Source organism: Ornithorhynchus anatinus, chromosome X1 (assembly GCF_004115215.2).
Source record: "Ornithorhynchus anatinus isolate Pmale09 chromosome X1, mOrnAna1.pri.v4, whole genome shotgun sequence".
NCBI classification, from domain to species: Eukaryota; Metazoa; Chordata; class Mammalia; order Monotremata; family Ornithorhynchidae; genus Ornithorhynchus; species Ornithorhynchus anatinus.
Window position 1 is genome coordinate 197788 of NC_041749.1, and position 14008 is coordinate 211795.

The 14008-nt window shown below is 46.0% G+C and overlaps 1 protein-coding gene across 7 annotated transcripts in view; it reads right to left on the reverse strand.

Moving 5' to 3' along the window:
* ASAP2 (ArfGAP with SH3 domain, ankyrin repeat and PH domain 2) overlaps nt 1-14008 on the reverse strand; it is a 163830-nt gene that overhangs the window by 17313 nt on the left and 132509 nt on the right. For 2 of the 7 annotated variants that reach the window (XM_029051034.2, XM_029051036.2), the window contains 4 exons: nt 13667-13734; nt 12245-12358; nt 9294-9543; nt 379-540 (listed from right to left, as the gene is read on the reverse strand). In XM_029051034.2, coding sequence (XP_028906867.1) covers nt 379-540; nt 9294-9543; nt 12245-12358; nt 13667-13734 — 594 coding nt within the window. Of the gene's footprint in view, nt 1-378; nt 541-9293; nt 9547-12244; nt 12359-13666; nt 13735-14008 lie in introns of all 7 variants that reach the window. The other 5 variants (XM_029051035.2, XM_029051033.2, XM_029051038.2 and 2 more) reach the window with 3 other exon arrangements.

The window sequence follows — 14008 nt, forward strand, 5'->3', positions numbered from 1 at the left end:
TATTGTTGTCCGTCTCCCCCGACTCTAAACTGTTAGCTCGTTGTGGGAAGGGAATGTGTCTACTGTTGTACTGTACTCTTCCAAGTGCTCAGTATAGTGCTCTGTCCACTATAAGCACTCAGTAAATACCATTGAATGAATCAGAAAAGAGTGGGAACACAGGCAAGTGCAAATCTGAGAGAGGGGAGGGCAGCTTGCTGGATAGGCCTTGTTTTTAGCCAGGATGAAAAAAACCAAAAAAACCTTCCCCTTCAGACTTACTTGAACCTATTTTACTTTTTCATTAAAAAGAAAAAAAAAGAAAAAAGAAAAGACATCCTCCTTCCCTTCCCTGCCACCTTGCCCTAACAAGAGAAGAGAAGCAACAACGGAACGTACTGGTAGACGTGACGCGCAGAGGGGGCAGCGGGGGATGGAGCGCTGGCGGATCGGACGCCGATCGCTGCCTGCTGCCACTGTCCACGCCCAGAGAGTTTGTCTTCCACAAGCTGTAAGCTGAAGAGGCTGTCTGAACACCACTGCTCAGGAGGGAGGGCTGAGCTAAACCCAAACACACAACACACACAACAGAGAAAAACACAGCAACTGCATTACTGATTCTCCCCCTGAGACATTATTGTCGTCTGCAAGGCTGCGGGAGACCTCTCCTTGGGAAAGTCGCCAAAACCACCTGTCTCCATGAGAACGAACCTTGCCTGCTTTGGGTCAGAGATATGAGGTGTTTTTGCTGGAGAAAAAAACACTACAAATGAACAAACTCAGGGTGAAATCCCAGGGCTTTTGAGCTATTAAAACAGGATTTTCCCAGGCAATTTTGAGTTGGGACTTGGGAGGAGGTACACACAAAATTCATATGCCCCACAGAGTATACTCCCAAGGCACCAGCATTAAAGGTCTTGTCCCTTGTAGCTGAGGCAGCTGGAGGTTTCCAAATTCAAGGGGCTTTTCAGGGGTTTTCGCGGGAGACTGGTGTTTGCTCAGGCTATCCTGGCAGGAGGGACATTCCCTTGACAGGAAGGATTCAGGGGCTCTGTCCTCCAGAACTGCCATCAATACCCTTCTGGATTATTCTTATCTGTGTCTAGAAGGAGAGCCCTGGGCAATCCAATTCACAGAGGGTTGGATGGATGAGTTTACCTTCTTGGGTTCTTCCCTTAGCTTCCTTCCACTTCAGTTTTGCCACAGAAGATAATACTGTGGGAACCTGGGTGTGCAGAGCAAATTGCCAGGCACAGCCCCTTGCTTGGGGTGGCATCGTTTACTGTGCTACTCACTAAACTGCACGTTTTCTGAAGAGTGTAGAAATATCTATAGCTCAGAAACTTGAAAAAGAAAACCCTAATATTTCAATGCTGGGACCCCCAATCAAGATACAGTGTTTGGAGCATTTTTAGCGGAGTTTTGCTGGTTCAGAGAAAACTTTTAAGTTTTTCTGTTCTGAAGCTATAGTGATTCACCTGTCAAACTCACTTGTCTACACTCTTTCTAATAATCTGTTTAACAGAAGTATTTCATGTAAACTGGACATTTCCCCAGAAGCAGACTCAAAGGGGACTATGATGATAAGAAGAGATGAAAACTATGAAAATGAAGAGTGGCTCCTGAATGCAATCTGCATAGAAGGAAGAGACAAGGCATCAAAAGAAAGGTGTTTTAAGTCAAGAGGAATGCAATACAAAGCAGCCTGAAAGAGGGACAAACATTAATATCAGCAGATTTGGAAATGAAGGAATGAAAATGGGACCCACCCTGCTTCCTACACATTCCACAGGATGAAATTCAGAAACAAAACCAATTATGGGAACAAGATTCTCCTCAAGTGATATGTACAATTGAGTAAAAGCCACAGATGTATCATCTCTAATCTCACCAACCGTACCCTCCTTACCAGCCTTCACCACGTCCCCACCACACACAGAAACCTGCCATGTTCCCCACAGAAGATTCCCCATCTCCTGAGCACCTCCAATTATTCCAAGCCATCATTCCCCATTTGGTCTCGATTTCCAATCTACCTGGTCTCAACGCACAAAGCCACACCATAAACTCCAGCCTCTCCTCTGAATTTAACTCCATCATTCCCCTGCCCCTCTGTCAATTTCATACCCCCAACCTGCAGCCCTGGATCACCTCCACAGTATTCTTCGTCCACTTTTGTGATCAAGTCATGGAGCACTGCTGGCAAAAATTCAGATATCATGATGACCCTGGCCATCTCACACTCATCCTCACCTCCTATTACTCTGCCCTCTTCTCCACTGAGCAACAATACTTCTCCACTCTTATTGACTCCTATGCCCATAACCTGTGACAACTGCTTCAGAGTTTCAACTCCCTCCTCAAACCCTGTCCCCTCATCTCTTGCCCTCAGTGACCTTTCCATCTATTTCATTGATAAAATTGAAACATCAGGCACAAACTCTATAAAATCTCTCCTCCACCTCTACAACCCCACCCTTCTTCTACCCCCTTTTCACCTCTCTCATCCTTCGCAGTGGTACCTCAAGAGGGCTCATGCCTCTTGATGAAACCTACCCCCCTCCACTTGTACTTTTAACCATCCCTTGGCACTTTATTAAAACACTTTTCCCCTTCCTTCTTCCCTCCCTGAATCCCATCTTCAATCACTCGTTCTCCGACAGCTCCATCCCCACTGCTTTCAAACATGCCCAAGAATTCCCTACCCTAAAAACAAAATAAAAACCCTTCCCGGGACCCCCAGCTCCCTCCAGTTATTACCCCATCTCCCTCCAACCTCCAACTACCTCCTCGAGCGAGTTGTTTACCCCTCCTGTCACCGCTTCCTCTCCTCCAGGTCTTTCATTCATTCATTCATTCAATCATATTTATTGAGTTCTTACTGTGTGCAGAGCACTGTACCAAGTGCTTGGAGAGTACAATACAGGAATAAAGAGACACAAATCCCTGCCCACAATGGACTAACAGTCTAGGTCTCTCTTTGACTCCCTTCAATCTGGTTTCCACATCCTTCACCCCACAGAAATTGCACTCTCTAAGGTCACCAATGACCTCCTTTTGCCAAATCCAGCAGCCTGTACTCCATCCTAATCCTCCTCTACCTCTCAGATGCCTTCGATATTGTGGACAACCCTCTTCTCCTGGAAATATTAACCTTGGTTTCATTGACACTGTCCTCTCCTGGTTCTCCTCCTATCTCTCTGGCCTCTCATTCTTCAGTCTCTTTTGTGGCCTTCTTCTTCTGCCTCACACCCTCTGTGGAAATCTCTCAGGTCTCAGTTCTGGGCTCCCTTCTATTCCCCATCTACACCCACTCCTTGGGCAGCTCATTAATTCCCTTGGCATCAACTACCATCTCTATAATGATTTCCAAATCTACTTCTCCAGTCTTGACCTCTCTCCTTCTCTGCAGTCTTGTATTTTCTCCTGACTTGGGGACATATTTATTTGGATGGCCTGCTGACACGTCAAACTTAACATGTCCAAAACAGAACTCCTCCTATTTCCACGCAAACCATATCCTCCCCATGTCTTTCCCAAAACTGTGGACAATACCACTATCTTCCGTCTCACGAGCCCATAATGTTGGCGTTATCCTCGACTCATCTCTCTAATTCAGCCCACACATTCAGTATGTCACCAAATCCTGTCAGTTCTACTTATATGATATCACTAAAATCTTCCCTTTCCTCTCCAACCTTTCTGTTACTACACTGATTCAAGCACTTATTTCAGGCCTAAGCTAGTGCATCAGTCTCCTCACTGACATCCCTGCCACCTGTCTTTTCCATCTCCTGTCCACACTGAACTCTATCATTGGATTATTTAAAAAAGAAAAAAATCAAAAAAACCAGTCAGTCCACATCTCCCCACTCCTCAAAAACCTCCACTGATTGGTTATCCATCTCCACGTGAAAGAGAAATTCCTTACCATCGGCTTTAAGGCACGTCATCATCTTTTCCCTTTCCACCTAAACCTGCTAATCTCCCACTACAACCCAAGTTTCAAGCTTCGCTCCTCCAACCCCAACTTGCTCACTAAACCTAGATCTTGCCCGTCTCACTGATGACTCCTTGCTCATGCCCTCCCTATAGCTTGGAACTTCCTTCCCCTTCGTATCTGACAGATCACCCGTCTCCCCTTCTTCAAAGCCTCACTAAAATCACCTTTCCTCTAAGAGGCTTTCCCTAACTTCTAATTCCTCCATCACTTTGACTTCCCTTCTGTGTCCCCTACGCAGCTGGGTTTGAATCCCGTAAGCACTTAGAATCTCTCTCCCACCCAGCCCTATGTCACCCTTAATTAAACATTTGGATACTTTGATACCCCATCCCAGCCCCACAGCACTTATGTACCTGTACTTATATTCTGCCATTTCCCCTATCTGTAATTGATTTTGTCATCTGTTTTCCCCAGTGGACTAGAAGCTCCTTGAGGGCAGGAATCCTGTCTGCCAAATCTACTGTATTGTACTTTCCCAAGCACTTGGTACAGAACTCTGCACACAATAAGCACCCAGTAAATACCACTGACTGACAGATCGGATAAGCAGGTAAGTGGACATTTTTAAGGTTTTAAAAAAGTCTCAGTGCACTAAGCAATCTGCACAGTTCTCCATTTCTTCTAACGCAAGGAGTCTCTGCTTGAATCAGGAGGCAGTGGGAAGACAAGTTAAAAATTAAACCACCCACATCCGACACATGAAATTCAACTTTCAAAGACCATTCAAGCATGAGCTTATGGCATTCTTATTCAGCCCTAAAAGTAAAAACTGCAATCTGCACTACTGCCTAGGATCTAACCTCATCGGATAACCTCAGATCCACAACTAGGTGGACTGCAGATAATTTTTGGAGGGACCCCACTGGTCACCAGTCCAAGTAGTGGTAGTGACAGTAATTATTAAGAGCTCACTGGATAAGAAGTACTGTACTATGCACTGGGAGAGAATACCCGATTGGGAATTAGACACTGTCCCTATCCCTCAGGAGACTGACAATCTAAGGGTCAGGCTACTACCAAGGTGGTACAGAGAAGCAGCGTGGCTCAGTGGAAAGAGCATGGGCTTGGGAGTTAGAGGTCATGGGTTCGAATCCCAGCTCTGCCACTTGGCAGCTGTGTGACTGTGGGCAAGTCACTTCACTTCTCTGTGCCTCAGTTCCCTCATCTGTAAAATGAGGATTAAAACTGTGAGCCTCACGTGGGACAACCTGATTACCCTGTATCTACCCCAGCGCTTAGAACAGTGCTCTGCTCATAGTAAGTGCTTAAATACCAACATTATTATTATTACAGGTGTTTTTGGTATCCCCTACCCTTCAGTATCCAACGCCAAGGGGACCCATGCATCCCAGGAGCATCCCAGATTGGCTGAACCTCAGCAACCCTCTACTAATGGCTGGACTCCTCTCAGTGGAGGGACACTTACCACCATGGTCCTTTTGGCCTACCAAATACTGACTCTTCTCCTGAATCTTCCAACAAGGGCAACACTGGTGTCTTGATTAGGGAAGTCCAATCACATAGAGTTGCCCTTCAGCTCTGACGAAGACACCCCTTGATGGTGAAACACATATGTGTGCATGTAGCTGAAAATGTCAATGTGGAGCATGTTATCCTGGCCACATTGTGCACACAAAAAACTTGTCCCTTATTGTGCCATGCTTAACATTTCCTTGCTTATTGCTGCCATTTATTTATTTATATTAATGTCTGTCTCTCCATCTAGACTGTAAGCTCATTGTGGATAGAGAAAGTGACTGCCAACTCTGCTGTACTGTACTCTCCCAGGTGCTTAGTACAGTGCTCTTTACACATAATAAGTGCTCAATAAATACCATTGATGATGATGATGGGCAGGAAACAAGTTTACCAACTCTACTGTATTGTACTCTCTGAAGCACTCTGTACAATGCTTGGCAAAGAGCAAGCTCTCAACAAATACTATTGATTGATTTTCTTTTGCCTTCTTGACTCTCATTCCTCCAGAGGTTTCTTTTTCCTCCAAAAGAACGATTTCTTTCTTGATGGCAGAATTTCACATAAGTCTACCCTTGGCCACACACTCTCAGTTCTCAGCTGGGATGCAGCACTGTTGGAAGCTTTGTTTAACCATGTCCTTGAAAAATTCTCTTGGTTCTCTTTGCTTTTGGTTTCTCAATTTCAGCATTCCCCACAGCAGCCGTCTGGGTACCCTTGTTGTCACATGTTCTCCACCAGAGTCCTACCCAATATAGCTGTATTATGGTGAGACTAGCTTTTATGACACGACACATTCTGTTTCACTTCACTGGAAATGCAGAATACATGTGACAAGACAATCTCGGCTTTGCCCTGGCCAGCCATCCCTCCATTTTACCCTTTAAGTACTTGATAATCTCCCCACCCTCAGCCCCGCAGCACTTACATAGATATAGTTTATTTATATTATTATCTGCCTCCTCTTCTGTACTGTAAGTTCCTTGTGGGCAGGGAATGGCTGAAAAAGCCAATATGGAACACAAAGTCCCAGCCACGCTGGGAACACAAAAAGGTCGTCCCTTATTGCGCTGTGCTAGTGCATGTAGACTGTAAGCTCTTTGTGGGGAAGGAATGTGTGAACCAACTCTGTGTACTGTACTCTCCCAAGTGCCTAGTACAATACCCCATACATAGTAAGTGCTCAATAAATACCACTGATTGATTAATTGATTGATGGACTGATTAAGGGCAGCCAAATTTGTTTGATGGTTTCTAGACCCCAGACCTGCTAATCAAATGGTTTGGTCAGGTCTATGAAAACTGTGTAGGAGTCCTAATGCGGTTCCCTGCACTGCTGGTTCAAAGCATTATTAAAGTCACATCTTCATCAAGAGGCCTTCCTCGATTAAGCCCAATGTCCCCCTGCTCAGTCTCCTTTCTGTGTCACCTATGCACTTTGATCTGTGACCTACCCCCAAACCCACAGCACTTATGTACATGTCTTTAAATTATATATTTAGAATTCCTTATTTATTCATATTATTGTCTGTGTGAAACTTAGAACACCACCACACTCGGCTCCATTAATCACACAACAACCCTGTGTCTGGCCAGGAGGCCAAAGTACATTTCAAACATGAGCAGAAACTAGACCATAATTTCCTGTCACAGTTGGAGCGAGCTACCATCACGATAATCCAACTAACAGAGAAGTAGTGAGAACTAGCACCATGAGTTGCTAGAGTCCTCTGATCTGTAAGTTCATTGCAGGCAGGGAATGTGACTAATAACTCCATTATACTGCACTCTCCCAACCACTTAGTACAGCGCTCTGCACATACACCAAGTATTCAATAAATACCATGGACTGAGTTCCAGATTTCTGCCAAATTTCATTTTTACCCTATAACTAAATTTTAATGAACCCCTCAAGCCTCAGCCTCTCTTATCCTCATGCCACTCAGTTGAAGTAGCTTTTCATTCTCACTATCATTCGACTCCCATGCTTTCCCATGGCCCCACAACATCCCCCGAAAGAGCAGTCAGTCCTTGCTCCTTCCTTTGCACACTGGCTCTTATCTGACCCTTTCCCTCCCTGCAGCTTCTCTCAGTGCTCAGTGCCGCCATATAAACACCTCCTGCATCATGGAGGCTCCTGAAATCACACCTTGGGTAGCAATGGGCTTGCACTTCATCTTGGGAAAACTCTCTCCCTTCCCTCTCTTCCTTCCTCCCTCCTCCCTTCCTTCCTCACTCCTCCTCAACTTCCTCCATCACAGTAATGAAGATGATTCTAGGCTCTTGTCTCCCCAGAAAGTAGTGGCAAAATTCCTCAGAAAAAGTCCTTATCTTCCTCATAGAAATTTTCCCATCTTTGCTTCCCACCTACACAGAGCCTCAGTTGCTATATCAATTGTTGTGATAAAAATACATATTCCATTTATTTCAAAGATTCTCTTCAAAACAGCCTTCAGGAAGTAGGGGAGGGTTACTGCCCATAAATCCCATATTCTGCACATTCTCTGTGCTTTCCTTCATTCTTCTCCCTTTCCAGTCAGTTGACATCTGCTTCCAGAAGACAAGGGAAGGTGGGGTACATCAGAGTCAGAAGCCCAGGCACGGTTAGCCTGCTGGCTTGGCAGAAGCTTAATTCTCACCGCTCATAGTTTTGAGCTTTTACAGTACATTATGCTGGATGCCTGAGATAAACGGTTCCCCAAACAGGCACCACAGCTGGAAGGTTTTCCACTCTGCTGTGCTATGTGGCAGCCTGGAAGCCAGATCTTGGGCTCTTGGCATGACCCTGGAACTCTGGTGGTCCCAGGTGCGCGGACAGGGTGCTCATTTCCAGATCAAACTGCACTCGCTTTCCCCAAACTCTCTGCCAAGGGGCTCCAATCTACTTTTTGAGGAGGCAGAGGTTGGTCTGGGCCCCCAGAGGGCACTCGATTCTTTTGAGGGGTCCCAGAAACCACCACATCTCTTCTCTCCACTAGGGATTTCCAAGTTCCTTAGATCTGGCTTAGGCTCAGAGCAGATCCCTTTGGAACAGCTGCTCCGAACCCGCCAGGGAGGCCTCAGGTCCTCCAGCCTTCCAAGGCTGAGGCGACTCCTGCTGGCCCATCTGCTGGGGCCAGGAGCTATCCCTTCCCATCTTAGCTCCACTAGGGAGGCGCCCCACAGATGGACGCTGTCCCCCACAACTGGAGCCCCCCACAGGGTGATGCCCCCCAGACAGGTGCTAGCCCTCCAAGCCGTAGTTCCCTTCGGTGGTGCCCCCAGACAGACACTAGTTCCCCCCGACCATAGCTCCCCCTAGATGGTGCCCCAGAGACTGGAGCTATCGCTCCCAACCACAGCTTTGCTACGGCGGTGCACCGGAGATGAATGCTACGCCTCCCAAATGTAGCTCCCTTAGGGTGATACGCCACAGATAGGTACTATCTCTCTCAACCATAGCTCTCCTCGGGTACTGTTCCATAGAAAGGGGCTACCCCTCCAAACCATAGCTTCCCTAGGGTACTGTCCACATATGGCCGCTACCCCTCCCAATCATAGCTCCCCTAAGGTGGTACACCACAGACGCTCAGGCCAGAAGGTGAGGGATCCACCTGGAGCAGATGACACTACCCTTATGCACTGTCCTGGCCATGATCTGTCAGCTCTCCTCTCCATTCAGACAGAAAAGCCAAGATACTCATCTAAGACATGCGAATCATTTTAACCCAGAGAAACCAAAAATGACATGCTGACACTTACCTGGATGCAATTGTAAAACCAATCTTCCCAAGGCAAACAATAATGGCTTGTTTCCATTTCTGCTAAGACATTTTGCTATTTCCCAGTTTAGTACCTTTGCCAATATTCCTGGGAGGCAGAGGGGGCGCACTGGTGGTGACAGGGGCTGCAGGCTGGGTGGGAGGGCTGCCACTGAGGATCGTTCCATAGGTTTCATTTTGCAAGATGCTGGGCATAAATCCCCTCTGCTTATCTTTAGCGATGTTGGCAGCATCTCTTGCCAAAGATGCCGTGTTAGGCTGAAGCTGACTGGATCCTAGCTGATAGAAACTGACGGGCCTGTCCTCTCTCCGATTAGGACTAGGCTGCTAAAGAAACAAAACAAAACAAAAACCGCACAGATTCACACACATTAATGATGAAACAAAACACAAACACACAAAAATAACCAAGACGACTAGGGAGGTGCACTTTGACTTCACCTAAAAACAAATATTCCGTGGCGAGCAGTCCATCAAGCTATGGACCTTAGGAAAATTATGCTCATTTTCAAGGAAGGAATCAGACCCAGGGGTGATGGAGCTTGCCCTAGGGACTCTGAGAAATGTCTAGTGTCTGTACTTCAAACCACTGGCATTTTACCCATGGTGATATAGTTTTGATTAAGTAATAATAATGGTGGTATTTGTTAAGCGCTTAATATGTGCAGAGCACTGTTCTAAGTGCTGTGGTAGATACAAGGTTATCAGGTTGTCCCACGTGAGGCTCACAGTCTTAATCCCCATTTTACAGATGAGGTAACTGAGGCACAGAGAAGTTAAGTGATTTGCCCACAGTCACACAGTTGACAAGTGGCAGAGCTGGGATTCAAACCCATGACCTCTGACTCCCAAGCCCGGGCTCTTTCCACTGAGTCACGCTGCTTCTCTTTAAGTAATTAAGTAATGATGAAGAAGGTTTAATTGGCATCTCCTTAGGTGGAGATAAAATAAGGAAACAGTCTCTTCTGAATCTTTCTAGCATGATATTCTTCTGTTGGGTCTTTGAAGATGGGGCTGGCCGGGGGGCAGTTACGGTTTGTTGGAATTTTTAAGGTACACAATCAGCAGTCTCCTCTACTATTTATCCTTGATCCTCTTCCACTTCAATGTAGCTGGCACAGTTGCTCGTTTAATACCACCTTATTCACTGTGCTTCACTCTCATCTCTCTTGCTGTTGATCCCTTGCTCATGACCTCTCTCTCTCTCTTTATTGCCTGAAACTCCCTCCCCTTCACATCCTTAGAGAAGCAGCGTGGCTCAGTGGAAAGAGCACGGGCTTTGGAGTCAGGGCTCATGAGTTCGAATCCCAGCTCTGCCACTTATCAGCTGTGTGACTGTGGGCAAGTCACTTAACTTCTCTGTGCCTCAGTTCCCTCATCTGTAAAATGGGGATTAAGACTGTGAGCCCCACGTGGGACAACCTGATTCCCCTATGTCTACCCCAGCGCTTAGAACAGTGCTCGGCACATAGTAAGCGCTTAACAAATACCAACATTATTATTATTATCCTGCAGATCACCACTCTCCTTACTCTCATAGCCCTCCTAAAGTGACATCTCCTCCAGGTAGCCTTTCCTAATTCATTTCACTTCTCTATTTTCCATCCCTTCTGTATCCCCCATGCACATATTATACTGTACACTCTCAAATGCTTAGTACAGTGCTCTGCACATAGAGAGTGCTCAATAAATATGACTGAATGCATGAATGAAATTATGCACTTGAGTCCATCCCTGTTAATCACTAAGGTACTCACCCCACTCCTAACCCTCACAGCATTTACGTTCATATATATTTTTAACATCTGTCTATCCTGCTAGGTTGTAAGCTCCTTGAGGGAGGGATTGTGTCTACTTCTCTTTTGTATTCTCCCAAGCACTTAAAAGTCATTTAATCCCAGCTGAATTGGATAGAGCCCCATTGATCCCATAGCAATTGGAAGCACATACACATTTGTGGCTTGGAGCTTTCAGTAGCTAGTTGATTCTTTTGCTGTTTCTTAAAAAACTCCTTGTAATAAAATACTTTGTTTTCAGGCCACTAGTTATGCCTGAACAGAATATGCTTGGATGTGGATTCATGGGGCAGAATACCCTCAACTGAAATCGTAATTGCTTTGACATGGGTGTAGAATACATCCCACCTTCGGCCCAGTTCATATGGCTTTCCTCTTGCTAGAGACATAAGTTGGGGCTTTGTAGATAAGTGAAAAGTGAAATAAGACATATGAGGACATACTAGAGGAGCTCTTAAAATGTTTTACTGCACTTAAATCTTTATTTTTCAAAGAGCATATTGAGCTGATGCCTCTATTAGTTTTCCATATACACAAAATCCGAAATGTTGCCTACACATTTATTCTACGTGACCTGTACTGACACCTGGTGATGGTGGAGTTCCTGTTGTAAATGATGAACCTTAGTTCAGTCCCAAAGACGTCAGAGCCACAGCCCTGCTCGGAGGTGTTGGTGCTGGTGCCGGTGGCTGGCACGGTGTCCCTCACAGTCTCTTGTCCCTGCCCGGTGTGTTCCCGCCAGGGAACATGGAGTGCAGTGAGTAAGCGGACAGGGCACTGTGCAGCACAAGCCAAGTGCACGTGAGAATTACATGAACAAAACCCATTTATAGCCCAAGTGATCAGAGCCCAGTGTCAATGTCATGCTCTAATCCTGCGGACCAGCAGGCAGTGACCACGGTAGCCAACTCGGGGGCCAACGTGGTCTTTGTTGCTCATGTTAGCCAGCTATTTTCCAGGTTAGCATTCAAAAGCCATTGGTAATTACATGTCTTGGCTCTTGTCATAAAGTTGACAACTTGCTAAGTACAGATCAACTATTATTTTCATTTTAAAAACCTTAAATTAAAAAAAATTCTGAAAAGCATTTGATTCTGAGAAAGACTACTTTTTCACATTTCAGAATATTTTCTCCCTATGTAGACCATAACCCAAACTCTTTTAATATGACAAACAGTTTTAAAGAAAGGCAGATTGTGTACAATTCATCCTGTTGTGCTGACACAAACCTGTAATTTCTCATCTACGTCATCATCACTCTCATCTAGATCCTCAGGGAGCAATCGCCATTCATACTCGACATGGACATGAGAATTAAACCTTCCGGATAAGGCTTGAGTAAGCTGAGAAAAACAGAAGGGACTGTGAGTCATTCAGCTGTGACAAGCAATCATGTAGCTCAGATGTGAAAAATCCCCTCAAAACAAACCCAAAACAAAGCTCAAACCCATCCCACACTTTCTGTAAAAATACAGACAAAAAGTGACTTTTGCCATATTTGGAGCAGCACTAAAATGTTTTTTTTTTCTTTCTATTTAAGCCCCGCCCTGTGTGGCTAGATGAAGCAGGAAGACCAGACTGAGGAGACAAAGGAAGAGCAGTAGGGCAGGGCCAGTGTCCCTCCTCCGATTCCTCTGACCTGGTTCTGGAGAGTAAGTGGCCAGGGCAGAGCCAGCCCTCCAAACCTCCTTTCTTCCCCTCTTCAAGGAAATTCCTAGTCCCAACCCATGGAGCTGAAATCGAATTTTGGGACACTGAACTAACAGGCCTCTTCCTGCTGAACAGCTGATAAACAGGAAGCTATCTAGAAGCCACTGCCCACACCATCTGCATTAAGCTGATGATGCTGAGTGAAAGATTCTAAATGTTATCTATCACCTTGGCACAAAACCAGTCAGGTTCCTGCAAGTGTATTTGTTTCACCTTGATCCTTTACAGTGAATGTTCAAAGAAAAAGAATGCATATAACAGAAAATAGCAATGCCCAAGCCATAAATGGTTCAGTATATTCCACTCAGCCTACGAGATCCTATCTTGGACTTTTCAGAGCAGACTCTTGAGAACCCCGGGCAGACCTGGCTTTGCCAAAAAATCTCCGAGTCAGATGGAACACTTGTGTGCTGCAAGCAGTATGAGTGGAGGACAGGATAGGAGGGGAGAAGACGATAGACTTGGACGGCGGTGGTCGAAAAAGCCACATTTACAGCTCCTTGATGGCAACATTTCTTATAATGGTTTACAGAGCAGATAGCTACCTAGGCCACCTGGCACTTAATCCAAAAAAATGCGTCTAGGAAATATTTTTACATCTTAACATCCCTGCCAAATGCAGCTCTACAATACACCTGGTCGTAGGAGATCTTTCTCTGCCCTTTAGAGGAGCAAAGCCACACTCAGAGTGATGGTGGTGCAGTGGGGTCAGGCGGTATGGCAGAGAAAGTTCTGAAGACTGCACTCCTGCTGCTGCTGCTCAGCAGGTAAGAGTCCCTTCCCCAGGAAATCCAGGGTGGCATTGCGCTTTTGAAACAGCCCAAGAGGGGTTTAGGAGACACATCTCCTCTAGGTGACTCAGCAGACAGACAACGTTCTCCCTCACAGAAAAGGTCTGACTGGCTCACACTCAGGGCTCAACAACCTTATGAGAAACTCACCAGTTCTTCGCAGTGTTCATGTTTTAAGCGTTTAGCGATGTCAAGTGAAGTCTCTCCGGATTCATTGGCTAAAAGTCGAGAGAGGGAAAAGGGGTTACTGCGGCATTGGCCTTTCTGTCAAAGAGGTGAATGAAAGAGGTCACTGTGCCCCACAAGCCCCTAGCCTCAGGGTCACCCTCAACTCCTCCTTTGTCCTTTGGCTCTCTCATTCAATCTTCTGCTTCTTCTTCTGCACAACATCTCCCGATCTGCCTCCACCTCCACTTCACCCAAATGGCTACCGCCCTGGGCCAAGCTCTGGTCCCTTCACTGCTAGAGGATGGCCTCTGCTTCCTGACTGCC